We start from the raw sequence: 20,781 nt of genomic DNA, 5'->3' as shown, positions 1-20,781 counted from the left end.
CCTGAGACCAATGCTCTCTGTTAGAATAGAATAGAATAGAATAGAATAGAATAGAATAGAATAGAATAGAATAGAAAATGTATTCGCCATGTGTAACAAGTACAGCTACAGGTATATTGGAATTATTGTAATTGCTTGTCCTTACAGTATCTTACCAGGTGCTAATCAGTTCCTAATCAATTCAAGTCCTAGAGTTGAGAATATGTTCTACGTTTGTCATTCATGCTATTATGCTGTATGCTATAGTGGTCAACAGCAGAACCACATTGTGTTCTTGTCTTTTTGTGGTCGTTATTGTCAACACACACACACACACACACACACACACACACACACACAGAGGCCAATGGCGGGGATAACTACGGCGACCCAGGCAGCAGTGCGGGTGGGCGGGGCTCCAGACAGGTGAAAGGCGTTAGTCTGGTGATGAAGCAGTTCCTTGCGCTGCTGGTCAAGAGGTTCCACCACGCCACGCGCAGCCACAAAGACTTCCTGGCGCAGGTACTTGACCCGACCAGACCAAGCCAGGCCAGCACAGGACCAGACCAGACCAGACCAGACCAGACCTGACCTGACCTGACCAGACCAGACCCAGACCAGACCCAGACCAGACCAGACCAGACCAGACCAGACCAGACCAGACCAGACCAGACCAGACCAGACCCAGACCCAGACCAGACCAGACCAGACCAGACCAGACCAGACCCAGACCTGACCAGACCAGACCAGACCAGGCCAGGCCAGACCAGACCAGACCAGACCAGGCTAGGCCAGGCCAGGCCAGGCCAGGCCATACCAGACCAGACCAGACTACAGCACACAGACACAGTCAGGGGGAGTGAAGGGGGAGGCGGTTTGATTTAGGACATTTCTATTACTATTTTCACAGTAGGTGCTTTGTCTTTGCTTCTAGACTATTCAAAAACTTGGGGAGGTCAAAATGTGAATTTCTAAATATGAACCCCCCACACCAAGCCCTTATTGAGTTCATGCCCTTGGGTCCTGTGGATGGCTGTGGTTGTGTGTTTGCTGAACATGAGGAAGTATTGATCGATTGTTCGGATGGATATTCATGTGGCTGGGACCATGGATGGATGGATTGAGGGGTAGATTAGAAGAGACAAGAGTTTGTTTGTCTGGTGTGTAGTTATACGTATATCGCAATGAAAGTCTAGTTAAGCTGACGTCCGTGACTGTGAGTAACGTTCGGGCACTTTTTGCTCCTGGTGCCCCCAGATCGTCCTGCCCGCCAGCTTTGTCCTGATCGCCCTCATCTTCACGATGATCGTCCCTCCGTTCGGCGAGTACCCCAGCCTCTCGCTCACCCCCTGGATGTACGGACAGCAGTTCATCTTCATCAGGTCAGTCCATCCGTACCCGACACGACTCTCACACACATTCCCAGATCAAGTCTTTGATCCGACTTCCGTTCTACTATCCACGTACAGCCTAGCTCACCATGCAGTGCTTCTTCTGTCGTTTATCTATTCCCTCTCTTCATCTTCCTTTCTTCCTAGTAATGAGAGAATGGCGCACCCCAAGATGGCGCATTTCACAGAGGTGCTGTTGAACAGGCCTGGCCTAGGGACACGCTGTATGGAGGGGGAACCGCTGCTGTGAGTGCCCGCTACATCACCACCATTCTGCTCCAGCAATGTTTACCCCTCTGTATCCTCTGCCCGAATGAATGAATGAATATATATATATGAATGAATTTATGAATTTATGAATGAATGAATGAATGAATAAATGAATAAATGAAGGAATGAATGAATGAATGAATGAATTAATTAATTAATTAATGGATGGATGGATGGATAAATGGATACATGAATGAATGTATTTATAAATGAATGAATAACAAGATGTGGACATTCTTTTTAAGATGCCTTTTAATCCAGGGAGCTATTATCATAACTAGAACAACTCTCACACAGGTATATAAATATACATTCTGCTGACTCATCCAACCCCCTTGCGTGTTCTTACAGAAACATGCCCTGTGGGAACCATACCTCCGAGTGGACAGTGCCTGAGGTCTCCCCTGTGGCCAATAACATCCTCCTAAGCCCGGAGTGGCATCCACTAAACCCCTCACCTTCCTGCCAGTGTAGCACAGATAAAAAGCTGACCATGATGCCTATCTGCCCAGTAGGAGCTGGGGGGATGCCCCCACGACAGGTTAGGGTTTCATTGTGCCTGTCTGTTTGTCTGTCTGTCTGCCTCCCTGTCTGTCTGCCTGCCTGCCTGTCTGTCTGCCTCCCTCCCTCCCTCCCTCCCTCCCTCCCTCCCTCCCTCCCTGTCTGTCTGTCTGTCTGTCTGTCTGTCTGCTTGTCTGCCTGCTTGTCTGCCTGCTTGTCTGTCTACCTGTGTGTCTACCTATCTGTCTTGTCTGCTTGTCTGCCTGTCTGGCTGTAGCGTTGTAGTCAGTGACGTTCCATCACTTACAACTCTGATGAATCATGATGTGTTTACCAGAGGACCGAGGCCACAGGAGACATACTACTGGACCTGAGTGGCAAAAACATCTCTGACTACCTGGTGAAAACCTACCCCAGTCTCATCAGAACCAGGTAGAAACACTGTCCTCCAAGCACCGTGATCTCAGTACTGGTGACGAATCCACAGCTTAGCAGCGGATGAAAATGGCTTTATCAGCGTCAGTGACGGTGTCATGTGATACCTCCATGTCGGTTCAGGCTTTTGTGTGGATGTGTGTCTCTGGCCCTCTCTCATACCATTGTATTGTTTTTCATTTCTAGTTTGAAGAGCAAATACTGGGTGAATGAACAAAGGTAATGTCCCACGGTTGTTATTAGAAGTCTCGGATCTGGTACTATGCCCCCCTCTAGTGGAGAGGGGTAGTCATTGACCTTTAGGTCCTGAGTGATACTGTACTATCTTGCTCGTCTTCAGGTATGGAGGCCTGTCGGTGGGAGGCCATCTCCCCATATTAAACGTGGACCCCAAGATGATCGAGAACGTTCTCTACCAGCTTGGCCAGATGCTCAACATCACTGGGGTAGGCGGGGTTCCGGGGATCTTCTGGAATATACCGTAGCATCATGTAGTATGATTTAAGAAACCCAGCTGATATAGGCGCCGTCTCTCTGCTTAGGGTCAGTACTCTGCTCTGGCGCAGAAGGAGATCGGACCTTTCCTCAGATACATGGAGAGTGAATACAACGTGAAGGTCAGTTGCCGACTGATTCTGCTGTTTACCTCTCTGTTTATGATTCAGGAAAATAGGAACTCCTATGGGAACTAGGAATGAATGAATGAATGGATGGATGGATGGATAAATGGATACATGAATGAATGTATTTATAAATGAATGAATAACAAGATGTGGACATTCTTTTTAAGATGCCTTTTAATCCAGGCAGCTATTATCATAACTAGAACAACTCTCACACAGGTATATAAATATACATTCTGCTGACTCATAGGAACTAGGCTACTCTCCTCAGTTTTAAGCTCCATAAAACTTTGATCAAATGTTTGACACTCTTGAAAGATGGTTCACGGCTGGTCTCCCAACACGCTGTCCTCTACTCAGGTGTGGTACAATAACAAAGGCTGGCACGCCATGGTGTCCTTCATGAACCTGGCCAACAACGCCATCCTGAGGGCCCACCTGCCGCTGCACGCCAACCCCGCCGAGTACGGCATCACCGCCATCAATCACCCGCTCAACCTCACCAAGGAGCAGCTGTCTGAGGTCACCGTGTGAGTGTCCCCGAGGCTGCCTGCTCCCTGGGACTGGGGTCGGCTGTAGAGGAGTACCAAGTACACTTTGATCACTTGGAGTTGGCTTTTGACCCTTTGACCTTCCTGACCCTTATCCCTCCTGGCGATGGAATATAAAAAATAAAAAAAAGTTTCAAACTTGTCAGGGAGTCTCATGGGTATGCCACTAGTGCAAGTGGAACAGACTTGGTTTAAGAGTGCGGCTAGGAAAAACACCTTCCAGTACTGTACATATACATAGTGTATATAGTGATAACTCCGCAACTATAGAATGGAATCACTATCATCCCATATTAAATGGAGATGGGGAATGTATGAGTTAACATAGTTAACTTAAAAAAAAAAATGTAGACAGGTAAATCTCATCGAGACACAGTCTTAAGGGTTTATTTGGGGAATGTATTAGTGGATTACAGTACGTAATGTATTAGTAAGTAGTAGAAAAACTGTTGAGGTCAGCCCGTGCTGATCATTGCTGCAACAGACAAGGACCACAAAGGAAATAAGTCTGACTTTATTGTGTGTGTATTCCTCAACAACTCAATACATGATGACTGTGGCCTACAGTTACTGGACTTTTAAACCTGTGAGTGTGTATTTTAACCTTATGTTAAATACATTTTGTTCATTCATTCATTCATGCTCCCCCAGGTTGAAAACGTCGGTGGATGCGGTGGTGGCTATCTGCGTCATCTTCGCCATGTCCTTCATTCCGGCCAGCTTCGTCCTCTACCTCATCCAGGAGCGGGCCACCAAGGCCAAGCACCTGCAGTTTGTCAGCGGGGTCAGCCCCCTGGTCTACTGGGTGGCCAACTTCTTCTGGGACATGGTCAGTGGAAGTGTAGCGTAGTCCTATAGGGAAATGACATTTGTACTACACTAACAGTTACCTGATATTCCTCATACAGTATCCTTGATTGAACTTATGAATATTTTTTGGAAAGTGGTTAGAAGAAATGACTACAGTAGTTTAGGTAAAATGACTTGATTAGTTTAAATGACTTGCCACTAATAAACAATTGTTCCGTTTTCATCTCTTCAGATGAACTACAGTGTTAGCACAGCTATGGTGGTGGCCATCTTTGTGGGCTTTGATAAAAAGTGCTACACCTCAGAGACCAACCTGCCCGCGCTCATAGCCCTACTTCTGCTGTACGGGTGAGTAGCTGAGGCAGTTCTACGTGGTCGGCCTTGTCTGATAACTTTTCCTACCTGAATATTCTATCCACTAGGCTCGAGGGCTTACTGTATCTGTAGATGATTTTTAAGCCTCCGCCAAGCGATAGCCTGGCCGGAGGCATTATGGTTTCGGGTTGTCCGTCCGTCCGTACGTACGTACGATGTTTGTTAATGCAATATCTTGGGAACGCATTGATGGAATTTCTTCCCCTTTGGTACAAATGTTCACTGGCACTCAAGGATGAACTGCTTAGATCGTCAGGGGTCAAAGGTCAAGGGTCACTGTGACCTCACAAAAGGCGTTTTTGGCCTAGTGAACATGATATCTCAGGAATGGCTTGACAGAATGTGTTCATATTTGGCCAAAATGTCCAATTGGACTGAATGAAGAACTGATTCGATTTTGGTGGTCAAAGGTCAAAGTTTAAGGTCACTGTGACCTCACAAAATGTGTTTTTGGTCTGATGAACACAATATCTCAAGAAAGGCTTAACGGAATTTGTTCATATTTTGGTAAAATGTCCAGTTGGACTCAATAATTTAACTGATTACATTGTGGGGGTCAAAGGTCAAGGATCACTGACCTCACAAAAGGTGTTTTTGGCCTGCTGAACACGATATCTCAAGAAAGGCTTGACCAGAATTTGTACATATTTGGCCAAAATGTCCAGTTGGACTTAATTCGATTCATTGGATTAGATTTTGTTATTAAAATGTCAAAGGTCAACTGAATGTTGGGCGGAGGCATTTAGCCGCTATGTGGTTTTTCTATTTATTTATTTATTTTCTTTATTTATACAGGGAAGGCCCTTGAGAGCAAGCTCTCATTTACAAGCATTCCCTGTTACAGTGCATTTTGAAACAATACAAAAAAAAACAACCTAGACAATAACAACATTTCAGTATATATAATAAGACATTAAGAGAAGCAAGAGCAATCCCTATATAACGTATCATCTAGAAGAACTCTAAATGACTATGGAGATCAATCGGTCCAGTTTTAGTGAGTCCTGGAGCCTGTTCAATTTATCAGGAGCGTAGAATGAGAAAGCAGTCTTTCCTGATTCACTATTCACACGGGAAATAAACCGTCTGATGTGTGACTGCGAGCGTGTTTGGTAATTTGAATCATTAGTGCTTTGGAGTGAGCACAGACACATCGGGAGCTTGCCACTTAGGGCTTTATAAATAAACAGAAGACAGTGTTGCTCTCTTCGAATCGCAAGAGAGAGTCAGCCCAACCTTTCATAATAATACAGCGGTGTGTATTTTAAATTACCAATTACAAAGCACAGACACTATGATACACCGCATCAAGTAGCTTCAACACGGTGAGGGATGCATATACACAGCAGCACCAGAATCAAAAACAGACATTATCAGTAATTGCACAATGGACTTTCTAGCATGGAATGAAAAGCAAGCCCTATTCCTGTGATAGGAAGCCAATTTTTCTCCTCAGCTTTTTGTGAAGACGTACGACATGGGGTAATGTGGCTGTGTGTATCGCTGTCACGGAAGATCTGGCGCCACTGAGTTCCAGCGCTAGTTCACCACACACTAACTACACGTCTTATCGAATCGGCATGTGGAACGGTTTGCAATTTGCTCGCTTTTCACTCCTTTGTTCTCCAGGTGGTCGGTGACGCCGTTGATGTACCCCATGTCGTACGTCTTCAGCGTGCCCAGCACGGCCTACGTCTCCCTGTCCTGCATCAACCTCTTCATCGGCATCAACAGCAGCGCCATCACCTTCATCCTGGAGCTGTTTGAGAACAACCGGGTGAGCTGAGGGAAGGAGAGGGGGACGGGGGGGATGGGAGGGGGACGGGGCAAGCGAAAGGATCCCTCCTTTCGCATGCCCCGTCCCCCTCCCATCCCCCCCGTCTCTACTACTACTACTAAGTAGTAGTAGTAGAGAAGTAGTAGTACCGTAGTAGTAGTAGTAGTAGTAGTAGTAGTAGTAGTAGTAGTAGTAGTAGAGAAGTAGTAGTACAGTAGTAGTAGTAGTAGTATGAGAAGTAGTAGTAGTAGAGAAGTAATAGTAGTAGTAGTAGTAGTAGTATGAGAAGTAGTAGTAGTAGTAGGAGAAGTAGTAGGAGGAGAAGTAGTAGTAGTAGTAGAGAAGTAGTAGTACCGTAGTAGTAGTAGTAGTAGTAGAGAAGTAGTAGTACCGTAGTAGTAGTAGTAGTAGTAGTAGTAGTACCGTAGTAGTAGTAGTAGTAGTAGTAGTAGTAGTATGAGAAGTAGTAGTAGTAGAGAAGTAGTAGTACAGTAGAAGTAGTATGAGAAGTCGTAGTAGTAGAGAAGTAATAGTAGTAGTAGTATGAGAAGTAGTAGTAGTAGTAGGAGAAGTAGTAGGAGAAGTAGTAGTAGTAGTAGAGAAGTAGTAGTACCGTAGTAGTAGTAGTAGTAGTAGTAGAGAAGTAGTAGTACCGTAGTAGTAGTAGTAGTAGTAGTAGTACCATAGTAGTAGTAGTAGTAGTAGTAGTAGTAGTATGAGAAGTAGTAGTAGTAGAGAAGTAGTCGTACAGTAGTAGTAGTAGTAGTATGAGAAATAGTAGTAGTAGAGAAGTAGTAGTAGTAATAGTAGTATGAGAAGTAGTAGTAGTAGTAGTAGTAGTAGTAGTAGTAGTAGTAGTACAGTAGTAGTAGTAGTATGAGAAGTAGTAGTAGTAGAAGTAGTAGAAGAAGTAGTAGGGACTTAGGGTGAAAGGAATGAATACTAACAAAAACTGCTCTGTCTCTACCGTTGACGTGGCGCGGTCTCTCCGCCTTGTGTGGTGTCTCTCCCCAGTCTCTGCTGCTGTTTAACGAGTGGCTGAAGAAAGGCCTGCTGGTATTCCCTCACTTCTGCCTGGGCCGCGGCCTCATAGACATGGCCATGAACCAGGCCGTCACTGACGTCTATGCACGCTTCGGTCAGCGCCCACACCACTTTACCATAACTCTGCCCCCTACCACCCCCCGTACCTCAGTGCTAGACCTGGGATCCCTCCATAGCCACTAGCATAATAGGAACATCCATACTTGATAGTAGAATTAATATGATTACTGATAGGAGGATTCATGTATTACTGCTGTTTTACTCTAGCCTGGCGATCCACCCTTAAAGCTCTCAGGATTGTCAGTGAATAGAAAATGTTGATGTGAAAGAAAGTGTCATGCAATAAAATTCAGGATGGATACGCTGGTTTGGTTGCAGGCGAGCAGCACAGATCGGACCCGTTCCAGTGGGACTTTGTGGGGAAGAACCTGGTCTTCATGGCCGTCGAGGGCTTGGTCTACTTCGTCCTCAACATCCTGTTGCAGTACAGGTTCTTTGTGGATCTCTGGTGAGAGAACGCCCTCTTTAACATCCCCATTTGAAATGGCGGCATTCTTCCAGAAGCGTTTAATTACCACACTTTTTTTTCCTCTGTCTTCCACAGGCTCTCCGATTCCCGAAGCCCCCGGTACGAGGACGAAGATGAGGACGTGGCGGCGGAGCGGCAGAGGATCTACAGCGGAGGGAGCAGGAACGACATCCTGCAGATCACGGACCTGAGCAAGGTCAGTCGGGAGCCACACGGGGCTCCTCTGGACGCTTGTACAAAGTAGGCTACACTTTGACGTCAACAAAGAAAATTGAATACTGTATGAATATGCAGTGTTCAACTCTTAAGACATCGGAAAAACTGCATAGTTAAACTAAAATAAAAAATAAAAAAAATGGTCAGTTTCCAGTACGGTGGGGGTACTTTGGCGGTATAGTTTAGTGTTGTGTATTGGCTGTGCGGTCAGGGGGATGGAGGCTGAGAGAGTGTCTCCTGTGTGTCCAGACTTACGCGGGCAGTAGGAGGCCAGCTGTGGACAGAATCTGTGTCGGAGTTCCTGCCGGAGAGGTAATGCCTCACGAACTGACTCACCGAGGCATCAGATGCACTCACATGCTCCAGCTCTCTCTCTCTCTCTCTCTCTCTCTCTCTCTCTCTCTCTTGTATGCTCTCCTCACTAATCTGTCCTCCCTCTCATCTGACTGTGTCTGCCTGCTCTCACTCAGTGCTTCGGCCTGTTGGGAGTGAATGGCGCCGGTAAGACGACCACCTTCAAAATGCTGACCGGGGATACGGACGTCGGCTCAGGAGAGGCCACTGTGGCGGGATACAGGTACGGCGGGGCACGTTGTTCCGTGTCGTTCGGGTCATTTGAGAGAGGGCCGTCTTTTCTGGCCTGTCTGAGAGGTGGTGGTTTTGGTTTCTCAGTATTCTCGGCGAGATGCTGGACGTGCACCAGAACATGGGCTACTGCCCCCAGTTCGACGCCATCGACGACCTGCTGACGGGCAGGGAACACCTCTTCTTGTATGCCCGCCTCCGAGGGGTGCCCGAGTCCGAGATCAGCCGGGTGAGTGTCTGACCCCTGCAAAGAGCCAGAGGAAACCCCGTTTAGCCCCGCTGCGTCAGTCAGGTGAAGGCGTACTGGTAAATGATCACCCGGGTTTCTCGTCGGTATTTGTGTGATTCTAAGCGTACGGCTGACCGGTGCGCTCTTCCTCCCCCTCCCTCTAGGTGGCGGAGTGGGGCATTCAGAAGCTGGGTCTGGCGGAGTACGCCGAGCGGTGCGCCGGGACCTACAGTGGAGGCAACAAGCGCAAGCTCTCCACCGCCATCGCGATGATTGGCTGCCCGGCGCTGGTCTTGCTGGTGAGTTCACCAGCGGCATCGCTGCGTTCCCCGTGAAGGCCTGGCGTTTTTGGGCTGTTGGCTTTTATGCAGGGATTTGTCAACAGAACGGTCTGTGGGGTCCAGATGGGCCGCCATATGTGTTCAGTCAATCCAGGTGCTGAATGTTTGTGAGTCTGGGTGTTTGGCAGGAAATTACACAGTTCAATTCAAGTTGGCATAGCTAGGAATGGCTACCATATGCTGAGCGAGTTTCCACTTCAGATTTTCACTTACTTTACAAGAAATGATGTGTGTGTGTGCGCGTGTGTGTGTTTGCGTGTGTGTGTGCATGTGTGTGTGTGCGTGTCACCCAACAGGACGAGCCCACCACAGGGATGGACCCCCATTCGCGGCGCTTCCTGTGGAACGCCATCATGAGCGTCATTCAGGATGGGAGGGCTGTGGTGCTGACATCACACAGGTAGGCCCCTCCCACTACCCCTACACCTGGCCACAGGGCCAGTGCTAGTCTCGTGATGCCAGACTTTGGAGATATCCGTTTCCACAAGTGTGGAGACATCCGCATTGAAAATCATTGCTAGAACAGCGCTGAAAACCGACGCTACCAATCAGAACCACTGCCTAATCTCCAATAGGGTGAAGGACCCGCCTTACCGGAAATGATGTCCCCCAAACAAACTGGAGTGGAGAATCAAAATAAAACCAAACATTCACCACCCCATTAGGAAGGACCGCCCTCAAGACCTTGGATTGGTTCTGCAATGCTTTTTTTTTTTTCAATCTCCCAAATTGTTTCCACCTGCTTTTAGCAACAAAACGAACGTCTTCAGTCTCTAGTTGAGCGCAGCGTTTAGAGACTGACTCGTGAGTGTAGGCCAGCACCCAGAGAGAGTGGCATCGGGACTGATAAGAAAGAAACCGTTAGCGGTCAGTTAGATCTCTTAATGAGGAACTCCTGCTGTCTTGTCTCTCCGCTGCTAGCATGGAGGAGTGTGAGGCCCTGTGCACCCGTCTGGCCATCATGGTCAACGGCACCTTCAAGTGTCTGGGCAGCATCCAGCACCTCAAATACAAGTAAGCTTCCTCTCTGCACTCACAGCTTTCCGCAAGTGGCGAACATAGTAAATGGTAAATGTATGGCAAATGGACTGCAGTTATATAGTGATTTTATCCAAAGTGCTTTACAATGAAGGCCTCTCATTTACCCGTTCACACTCACGGTCACACACCAATGGCGGCAGCCGCCGTGCAAGGCGCTAGCCTGCTCACTGGGAGCAATTTGGGGTTCAGCGTCTTGCCCAAGGATGCCCCTCCCCCTCGGGCAGTAATGGACTTGATAACCTCATCTAAAAACATATGGCGAACACACTACTGCTGCCAATTGATGTCTAACCCCCCCCCCCCCCCAACACACACACACACACATACTCTTCTCAGGTTTGGTGAAGGCTACGTGGTGACCATGAAGATCAAGGCGGCCGGAGCGGACGCGGCGCCGGACCTGGGCCCCGCCGAGCGCTTCATGGAGAGCAGCTTCGCCGGGTGCGTCCAGCGGGAGCGCCACTACAACACGCTGCAGTACGAGATCGCCTCCTCCTCGCTGGCGCGCATCTTCCAGCTGGTGGCGGCCAACAAGGACCAGCTGAGCATAGAGGACTACTCCATCTCCCAGACCACCCTGGACCAGGTAAACACGGCACACGCCGTCGTGTCCATGCCGCCGATGAGTGTCTGTAGATCCGTCTCTGATTGGGTGCTCGTCCGGCCCGGTAAGGTCATCGTCAGTGGTGATGGCTTTAGCTCTGGCGAGGACAATTGACATATGACTCGTTTAATTAATTAGTTAATTAATTAATTTATTAATTATCTTTCCCTGGCATTGTATCGATTGTGATGTGTGTGTGTGTGTGTGTGTATCTACCAGGTGTTTGTGAACTTCGCCAAGCAGCAGGCTGGAGAGGATGAAGATCTTACATTACGTCACAGAGCAGCTAGCTCACGCAACGACATCAAAGTTGCTCCACTCAAGAGGAAAAAGTAAAATGTCACGTTTTACCCTAGAGGAATGTTACCCTAAGGCCGGAGACACTGTGCGATTTCTCCACGATTCTGCTGTAGCAGACTATTGATGCAAGCACACTCTAGATATCCTATGAGATGTCTAGATGTCTGTATTATCATTTCATCAAATAAGGTTTAGGTGTTTGAAATATATTCCTTAGTCTCTGGAGGGTATGTTTTTCTATGTCGCTGGTGTCTTTTGTACAGTCAAAGGGATGCCTGAGGCAAGCAGCCTTTATACTGTATTTGGCTAGGCAGTGCATGAATACTGCATGCTGGGTAACTGAGGTGTGTACTGCAAACCGTCTCATCCCCTCGACAGCTGGTTTGCATACAGAATCAATCCAGAGAATAGTAACACAGGGATGTAGTGAAGCATCTTTAATGCAGAGAACAGGATGCTTAGAACCGGTGTCCAGTCTTAACCTTGGCTTATCAAACATTGTATATACTGTAAAGTTAATGGTACTTTCCCAGCATCTTAGCAGTGTGCACTGTTACGTCTCTCTGAGCAGATCAGTGCACACTCTGGACAGCAGGGGGCGCTCACAGACTCTCTGCACCCCTTAAAAAGTGCACCACTACATGTGGCTTAGCGTGAGCTTTGGACAAACAACTTCTTTTTTTTAATAGTTTCATTTATTTGTATCATACTTTTCAATGTATGCACATTCCACCACTGTCATTTAATGTGTTTTGTCAACTCATGATTGTGAAGACAAATGCTCTGATGTTCTGTCAGTCTCTAAAGAGGTAAACGAATATCTCTGGAGACAATACAGAGCTATTTTTGTGTGTCAGTTACAATTTGTACAATTGATGCCATTCTCCAACTGCAAACCAAACTTAGTTTGGTATAGTTATTGGTTAGACCTAAGTTGCATTAGGTAAATGTATAATCTGACAAAAATCATATGTGTAGTGATGTGTGAAACAATTGGAAAACGATACAGACAAATAACATTAATACTTATAATAATATAATATAATAATAATAATATCGTAATAAAACAGTGACACACACCTTGACTGAATATCTCTGCGTTATAGACGCATAAACAGCAGTGTCCAGTGTGTCCGTGGCTGGAGCAGCAACGGCCAGGCACCTCAGCTACACTACTGTACGCACTCTCACCTAGACCATCTGCCTCATCACTCATGATGGTGAATAAAATAAAATAAAAACTGAAATCCTGTCTCACTGCTTGTCTGAATGTGTCCCCTCTGTACTGTACCTGTCCAGCATAAAACAGCTCAATTCTGTGTGCCAATCATCCCCCCCCCCCTTCCACAATTAAGGAGTAATTAATCCCTGAGCAGAGTGCAGTTTGTAGGCCAATGCTGCGGCTGGTCATCGGAGATGCAGCTTGAGAGCTGGCATCCTGCGCTGATATTCTAAGCAGCTGTCATCATTCTGATGGATATGACATCGTGTCAATGTACGGCCCTTCCTGCGTGGCCGTGTCGCCACCTCCGCTGTCCTTCCTGTGCCCTGGATGGATGGGCGGACTGATGGATGGCTGGTTGAGCGTCCCGCTGGCTGGCTGGATTGAAGGGCGTTTGGTCGAACGTCTCGCTGCTTGTTTGGACGGCTGGCTGGCTGATTGGCTGGCTGGCTGGATTGAGGGACGGCTGGTTGGCTGCCTGAACGGCTGGTAACGGGGCGGCTTGTATCAGAGGAACAGAGGGATGATGGCCGTCCTCAGCTCAGGATAGTTGGTGAACTCTCTGGTGTAGACGCGATGCTTCTCTCTGGCCCACACAGTCATCTGGATGAAGCTGAAGAAGGTGAATATCGCTACTGTGGGAAAATATGAGGATTAGTCGGGTGTTAGTATGAGGGATTAGTGTGAGGGTGTTCAGTATGAATATGAGGGATTAGTGTCAGGGTGTTCAGTATGAATATGAGGGATTAGTGTCAGGGTGTTCAGTATGAATATAAGGGATTTGTATGAATATGAGGGATTAGTGTCAGGGTGTTCAGTATGAATATAAGGGATTAGTATGAATATGAGGGATTAGTGTCAGGGTGTTCAGTATGAATATGAGGGATTAGTGTCAGGGTGTTCAGTATGAAGATGAGGGATTAGTGTCAGGGTGTTCAGTATGACTATAAGGGATTAGTATGAATATGAGGGATAAGAGTCAAGGTGTTCAGTATGAATATGAGGGATTAGTGTCAAGGTGTTCAGTATGAATAGGAGGGATTCGTGTCAGGGTGTCCAGTATGAATATGAGGGATTCGTGTCAGGGTGTTCAGTATGAATAGGAGGGATTCGTGTCAGGGTGTTCAGTATGAATATGAGGGATTAGTATCAGGGTGTTCAGTATGAATTTGAGGCATTAGTGTCAGGGTGTTCAGTATGAATAGGAGGGATTAGTGTCAGGGTGTTCAGTATGAATAGGAGGGATTAGTGTCAGGGTGTTCAATATGAATAGGAGGGATTAGTGTCAGGGTGTTCAGTATGAATAGGAGGGATTAGTGTCAGGGTGTTCAGTATGAATAGGAGGGATTAGTGTCAGGGTGTTCAGTATGAATATGAGGGATTAGTGTCAGGGTGTTCAGTATGAATAGGAGGGATTCGTGTCAGGGTGTTCAGTATGAATAGGGGGGATTAGTGTCAGGGTGTTCAGTATGAATAGAGGGGATTAGTGTCAGGGTGTTCTGTATGAATAGGAGGGATTAGTGTCAGGGTGTTCAGTATGAATAGGAGGGATTAGTGTCTGGGTGTTCAGTATGAATAGGAGGGATTCGTGTCAGGGTGTTCAGTATGAATAGAGGGGATTAGTGTCAGGGTGTTCTGTATGAATAGGAGGGATTAATGTCTGGGTGTTCAGTATGAATAGGAGGGATTCGTGTCAGGGTGTTCAGTATGAATAGGAGGGATTCGTGTCAGGGTGTTCAGTATGAATATGAGGGATTCGTGTCAGGGTGTTCAGTATGAATAGGGGGGATTAGTGTCTGGGTGTTCAGTATGAATAGGAGGGAATAGTGTCAGGGTGTTCCTGGACACAATGCCTTGTTTGCGTTTGTTTCAGAGGCTTTAACGTGAAGTTGTACCTGGGACACACTGGGTCATGATACTGAAGCTGAGCCAAGTTCCAAACTGAGTGGAAAAATATTGAACTGTTATTAAACTTCCTGTACATAATATCAATATCATTGGGGAAACAAAAAAGAAAACAAACACAGTGTTCAGTTACTAACCCCACCATGATGAGACTACACCTAAAGAGCCAGAGGCTAAATGGACGTCATATTCACAGTTGTGTTGCTTTTCACTGACCTCGTACGTGTAGTTAGGACAGGACACGAAGAAGAAGAGCCAAGTGTAGGGGTTCCTGGTAGGGTAAGGGATACTTTTTGGCCTAGAACCTGTGTGCAGGACGAAACTATGACATGAACGTACAGTACAGCGTCATAAAAATAGCTTCACATCAAGCCTGTTTGGACAGGAGTCAGATGCAGCTTTGCAAAGCAGTTTTGATGGAGCGATTGGAGGGGTGTGTGTGTGTACAGTATGTATGCGTGTGCAGATGTGTGTGTGTGTGTGTGTGTGAGAGAGAGCTTACCATTGCAGCCTAAGTTATTGAGAGCTAAATGAATTGAGAAGTTCCCCATCTCACACATCTTGAGTGAAGAGAGAGAGAGAGAGAGAGAGAGAGAGAGAGAGAGATTTGTGATAAATCCGTAAAAAGGCAGATGATGACTGTGACTGAGCTGTTTTGCATTTCCCTTTAATGAAATCATCATGGTATAGGGAGGGACGAGGCACGCACCACAAACGAAGCCAGTGCGCTGTTTACTTGAAGCTTTTCATATGCTGCAAAAGACACACACAAGGGGTCCCTTAGCTCCGCAAATGTCATCCATCAGCCGCTAGTTGCTATTCAGCCTGAGCTGGGGAATCGTACTCACACGGAGTTGTGTACAGAGGATGATTGATGTAATACGCCAGCCAGGCGGCGAATCCCCAGTAATACAGGCAGTTCTGAGACAGAGGACAACGCACACTTTCAATGATCTCATCTATGTCAAGCAATGATCTCATCTAATGTCAAGCTTATTTGTTGTTGATACATCAGGGGCATAGACCATAGAAACAGCTATGAGTCCGGCTGGGTGGAGCGGGAGGATCATACCTTCGTGATGTCCCCCAGGGACATGGTGCCGTGGGAGAAGCGGTGGATGAAGATGGTCTCCACCAGCCTCTTCACGTAGTGGAGGGTGTGGCAGGCGCAGGCCAGCCTACAGCGGCAGGACGGCACCGAGTGAACAACCTCCGCAAACACGCGGATGGGGCGTAACATGTGGCAGTTACCGAAGCGACACTGACCTGACGACCGAGTGAGGGCTGGCGGTGAAGTCGTGCCGCTGATCGTAGATGTTCGGGAGGCGTAAGTAGAACAGCAGGTAGATGAAGAGAGGGCCCAGGCACTCGGCCAGAAACACCTGGGTTTTGGGGGAAGAGAGGGGAGAACTCAGCAGGCGACTCTTAGCTCCGCAACTGGGCAAACGAGGACAGGGACGGAGGCCCTGTCCCAATCACGGGCAAGGTGCCGTTATGGGGGTCCTCGCTCACCATGGTCCAGCCCAGCTGAGGGCCCAGGTCGTGGAAGAACATGGTGGCAGAGGTCCCCACTGGAAGGTTCTCCAACACTTCATCATCCTTCAGGAATTTTCCGTCTAATGGTCAGTTTGTACACAGAACATACTAGTAGATAATGCTGGTCCCATTAATGATGTTAAATGGAATAGTTAATAATTGCATATATATATATATATATATATATATATATATATATATATATAGGATATATATCCTTGAAATTAAGTTATTAATACTCTCAAGGTGCGGTGAAGACATGTTTAATAGTGATATAGAGGATTTCCTTTACTTCCTGCTGTTAAAGCTGACAAGGTCAGGGCCGCTCAAATGAGAATTGGCTGTCAGTGTCTCTCCCAGCCGTAACCCTAACCCTCTGCCAGCCGAAACCCTAACCCTAACCCTAACCCTCTGCCAGCCACAGAGAAAGCTTCTGCTAGACCTCCAGGTGGACAGCTCTATGGGAACTGCTGTCCTCTGCACTGGCACAGAAACTGCAGACACCAACTCAAACTCAGCTGTTGCATTTCTTCAGTTGCATCAAAATATCGTATTACGTTGTTGGTCGAGGTACAATTTCTAGGGGGCAAATATATTTTGAGAGAACAAAACGGACAGATGCATGGCTCTCCTGAATAAAAATAAACTATTTTACAAGACAGCTGGTTACTGGGCTCTATGGAATAAAATAAATAAATAAAAATTAACCAAAGGCTGATGACCCTGACACCCCCCCCCCCCCCCCCCCCCCCCCCCCCCCCAAATAAGGATGTTTACATCAATTTGGAGAATTCATCAACTTACGAGGGTGAAGTGTGAGAGCCTGTCTTGCTGGATACCATTTGGGGTCTGTTACAATAACAACAAACATACAGTATAGTAAATCACACCGTACCTAGCCACATTATGAAAGGTAGTGAAAGGTAATATGGGGGCAACATCATAAAATTTGACAGTCTTAGCTAATAAAAATACATATTTTTATGCACTAATAAATGTAACTTATGAAAATACATTTGTCTCCTTTATTGACCTGTGCAAGTCATACAGTACATGATAGAGTGCTCACAACATTTGTGTAAGAGACACTTGATCTCTCCTATGGTTGCATTGGGTTCCACCTGCCAAAATAAAAAAGTGTTACAATAATCAGTTCACATGAACACAATTTTTCAATCTCATCAGCAATAGGGAAGTCACGTACCTTGTCTAGGAAGCAAAGTTGTAACTTCCTGGAATCCAGAATCTCCACCTCGAAGAAAATATAGTTTTTATCCTTCTTGGCCTCCCCAGCCTTCAAGCCATCAGCACACCTTGCCTTCAAAAACTGAGCAACACTGTAGAGATCTTTTAGGTTAAACCCCATGGCGGCAGACCAGTGTGAGTGTGTATGAGAGTCAGGACCTAGTCACTTCTGTCGGTCTGTTTGACGGCAGTAGAAGAACTTCAACCATTCTGGCCTGTGCACTGAGGATGGCATGTATTAACGACTTCACTGACAGATTGGTTCTAGCAACCTGAGGTGGAGTTATAATGTATCTTTCACTTGTGATGGGTTTATGAGTGTTTGCACCTATTTTCTGAACCAGAGGTATCAATATCATGGGGTGACATCATACACTGCAAAACATGATGCAGCTGTTAACTTACAAACGTTCATCTGACTTAATTTGTGGTGCTCTGTTGACATTACCCAGTTTGACTGAGTTTGTTCTACTTTTCGTAAACCTTTACTGAACTTAGGCCTATTGTGTTCCCGCGAAAACAAAATAAGTTCCATTAGGCCTAGCCTACTTAATTTTCCTAAGGGTACGTTTCCTCACCTTTTTAAAGTATATTTTGTGTCATGCAACACATCTTATGATTAACCCTAACCCCAACAGATATATGATTAATTCCCTCGATTTAGATTAAACAATCCGAAGAAGTCATGACCCTAACCCTAACCCTAACCACAACCCATGTTGTACTCGTCAAAAACAAACACGTGTACACAGTGCTGTAGGCTACTGGTGAGTGCTAACACGATACGGTAGGATCACTTTCTACATTCTGACACGGTAGTCTATTAATCTGCTTGTTGGGGTTGGTGCCAATGAATCTTTGCAGCAGAGGATACCGCCGGGTGTAGCCTAATACCCAGGGAGCTGACACTTTCCTGGCAACTGGAGCCTGCAGGCATCTCCAGTACTAGGCTTGGCTACTGTAGGCCTATCCCCACGTCTACAATTGTAGGCTATTTTCTAATCTGAATCAAACAATGCTTTAAATCCCTCACAAAGTGGATGAGTGTCGTGGGCTACTATATTGCCGTTATGATTTATTTAATTTCTAATCTGACTTTAAATAGCCTATCAGATGCTCCGACCTAGGCTACCTCAAATGATCATCTTACCTCAAAGAACGTAACTCTGTTCATCACCCTGACGCGCCTCTCTCGTCCGTTCCTAGTAGATCCCCTCATCCAAATTCAGGAGCCGAAACCACCCGTCTCTACTAGTTGTAGGCTACTTCACGTCCCACGGACCCCTGAAAGACCTGGAATACGAAAGAATCACCGCTGGCCTTCTCCTGAAACCTGTTTCCTGACCTCAGCTATGGTGGCTTCCCACGGGGAATATCTGACGGCTCATTAGTCAAGCATCAATCACGTCCATCGACTGGAAGAGTGGCAGCCTAGGTCTAGCCTACACTGTAGAATCACAATGTGGGTATCGTTGTGTACGATCAAATGTTCGGTTGGAGTAACAGAACAGGCGCGGAGCACCCAGGTGAGAAATCTCAACGGCTTTAATTGTTTGAATTATTCCATACTGTTCTGACCATGGAGGTTCTGACTCAATCCGCTTAGTCAAGTAGCCTAGCCTAGTCTTATGTTTTTTGCTCCCTCGGTAGGCTACTGACCACCAGAGGGGAGTAGGCCTGCCATTACTTTCCAATGAGGCACTTACATCAGAGAGATGCTTCTGCAAGCAGGACAGTGAAATATCAAATGGTAATGAGTTTATCAGTGTATATCTCTGTATAGAATACTGTAAGTCATAACCATTTTGTCCAAAACATACTCAGTTTCAATCCAATGCAAAGAAGCATAGACTACTGGAATATTTCAGACAAGCAAATGTCCCACCCTGCAGTCTCTGGCAACGTTTTCCCTGTAATATTGAACTGTATAAAGTAAGCTAAAAAGAACCGTCATCTCTGTGCGTGGCCCCACATAGGCTAAATAATCATCGGTGCTTAGACCAGGGCAGTCAGCTCTAGGCCTATTCAATCAAGTCATCTCCACATAAGCAACAAGATAGGCTACTAGAGAGCAACATCTCAGCTCACAACTCCCTCTCACTGTTACTCACACGCTAAGATGGTGCTCGAGAAAATGCGAAACGATGTAAATTAGGAACACTTGCCTGTTTAAATTCCTCTTATCCATGCCCCGCTGAGCCCTCACACACCCAGAGGAATCATTCAACAAGTGAGAAGTTGAATTTTACTGGTTCTTTTTGGGGGCGCGGCTAATTGGTGCCGCTTGGTTTTTCGAAGCAGCAGCACTGACTAAATAGATAAGAGAGAAAGCCATGAAATATTCATCTGCAGACAAAGATATTTTGATTTCTTAATCATTCTCAGTAGACTGGCGGCGAAGGAACGCTTTTCTCCACCATGCACCCTAGCTGCACTTGTTCCCTCTGGAGATGTGCGGGGTAATTTGCATATAGAGTGCACAGATAAAAATACCGCTGTCTAACAGTGGGACACTTGGGACATAATGGAAGAGGACATGCAGTCGCCCTGCTTTTGGGTTAGAGTCTTGTGGCAAAGGGGAGGAACGTTTATGACGGGGCTGCGCGAGAACTTCAGACAGCTCGTCTACTGCAGGGAGGGAACTGCCTGCGATGGCCTATTTGTGCGGGCTTGTGTAGCCTACAGTAACTTAGGCCTCAGGGAACTAAACCAACTCTAAACCGTACTTTGCCTTGACGGTTGGCACGACACATGTGCCCTCAATCGTTTTGTGTCAATGCTGTAGGTTCGGAAACAAGTGCTTCCCTGTGGAGCAGGCTTAAACTCAGATGGGAACCTCAGCTGTGAAAGGACACCGAGTGCAGAGACGTCCCCTGCCCTGGCTAGCACCCAAACCTGCAGGACGCTGGGACTTCATGCTCTCAGGTATTGCCAGCCTGAAGTCGGCCAGCTTTCTCATCCAGGTACAGAGTACAGACGCAGCCCAGGCTAGTGCTATGTCCCTTCCTTATCCAAGAAGGGAAGCATTTGCTATGCAGCAGTCATAATCAACATCAATCACAGGCTAAGGTGCTGTGTGATGATGTAGGGAGCCATTAGAGAGATGACAAATACAGTCATTATAGCAGCCTCAATTTGGAGCTCAGTCAAAAGTATCCTCGCTCGCATTGCTGTTCCTGGGGGAGATGTGAATAATTGTGTTGTTGGCATCAATTGGCTTGATATTGACCTGTGATGAAACAGCAGACTGAGGAGAGAGATGGATTGACTCT

At 46.6% G+C, this 20,781-nt stretch overlaps 2 protein-coding genes across 2 annotated transcripts in view; one reads left to right on the top strand and one right to left on the bottom strand.

Annotated features, from left to right (window-relative positions):
* Positions 1-11,637, top strand: part of LOC311315683 (retinal-specific phospholipid-transporting ATPase ABCA4-like) — a gene marked incomplete at both ends in the record, with an annotated part of 33,514 nt that extends 21,877 nt beyond the window's left edge. The window contains 23 exons of the mRNA XM_084446387.1: positions 341-501; positions 1,237-1,361; positions 1,518-1,616; positions 1,992-2,181; positions 2,479-2,573; positions 2,763-2,795; positions 2,917-3,022; positions 3,119-3,193; positions 3,560-3,729; positions 4,402-4,579; positions 4,793-4,908; positions 6,565-6,712; positions 7,727-7,850; positions 8,135-8,264; positions 8,361-8,481; positions 8,751-8,813; positions 8,972-9,078; positions 9,174-9,315; positions 9,480-9,614; positions 9,953-10,056; positions 10,578-10,670; positions 11,034-11,283; positions 11,521-11,637. Coding sequence (XP_084302513.1) covers positions 341-501; positions 1,237-1,361; positions 1,518-1,616; positions 1,992-2,181; positions 2,479-2,573; positions 2,763-2,795; positions 2,917-3,022; positions 3,119-3,193; positions 3,560-3,729; positions 4,402-4,579; positions 4,793-4,908; positions 6,565-6,712; positions 7,727-7,850; positions 8,135-8,264; positions 8,361-8,481; positions 8,751-8,813; positions 8,972-9,078; positions 9,174-9,315; positions 9,480-9,614; positions 9,953-10,056; positions 10,578-10,670; positions 11,034-11,283; positions 11,521-11,637 — 2,882 coding nt within the window. The remainder of the gene's footprint in view (positions 1-340; positions 502-1,236; positions 1,362-1,517; positions 1,617-1,991; positions 2,182-2,478; positions 2,574-2,762; positions 2,796-2,916; positions 3,023-3,118; positions 3,194-3,559; positions 3,730-4,401; positions 4,580-4,792; positions 4,909-6,564; positions 6,713-7,726; positions 7,851-8,134; positions 8,265-8,360; positions 8,482-8,750; positions 8,814-8,971; positions 9,079-9,173; positions 9,316-9,479; positions 9,615-9,952; positions 10,057-10,577; positions 10,671-11,033; positions 11,284-11,520) is intronic.
* Positions 11,638-13,330: 1,693 nt separating this feature from the next.
* tecrl2b (trans-2,3-enoyl-CoA reductase-like 2b) lies at positions 13,331-17,630 on the bottom strand (the record flags this gene model as incomplete). The annotated part of the gene is made up of 12 exons (XM_084446386.1): positions 13,331-13,458; positions 14,719-14,764; positions 14,945-15,033; positions 15,231-15,288; positions 15,438-15,481; positions 15,577-15,649; positions 15,801-15,906; positions 15,995-16,110; positions 16,241-16,344; positions 17,069-17,113; positions 17,334-17,385; positions 17,469-17,630. The coding sequence occupies 12 exons, from the start codon at positions 17,628-17,630 to the stop codon at positions 13,331-13,333; spliced, it is 1,023 nt and encodes a 340-aa protein (XP_084302512.1).
* Positions 17,631-20,781: the final 3,151 nt, after the last annotated feature.

This window comes from Borostomias antarcticus (assembly GCF_949987555.1).
Source record: "Borostomias antarcticus genome assembly, chromosome: 12".
In the NCBI taxonomy this organism is placed as follows: Eukaryota; Metazoa; Chordata; class Actinopteri; order Stomiiformes; family Stomiidae; genus Borostomias; species Borostomias antarcticus.
Note: the sequence above shows the minus strand (reverse complement) of the source record. Positions and strands in the feature narration are given on the sequence as shown.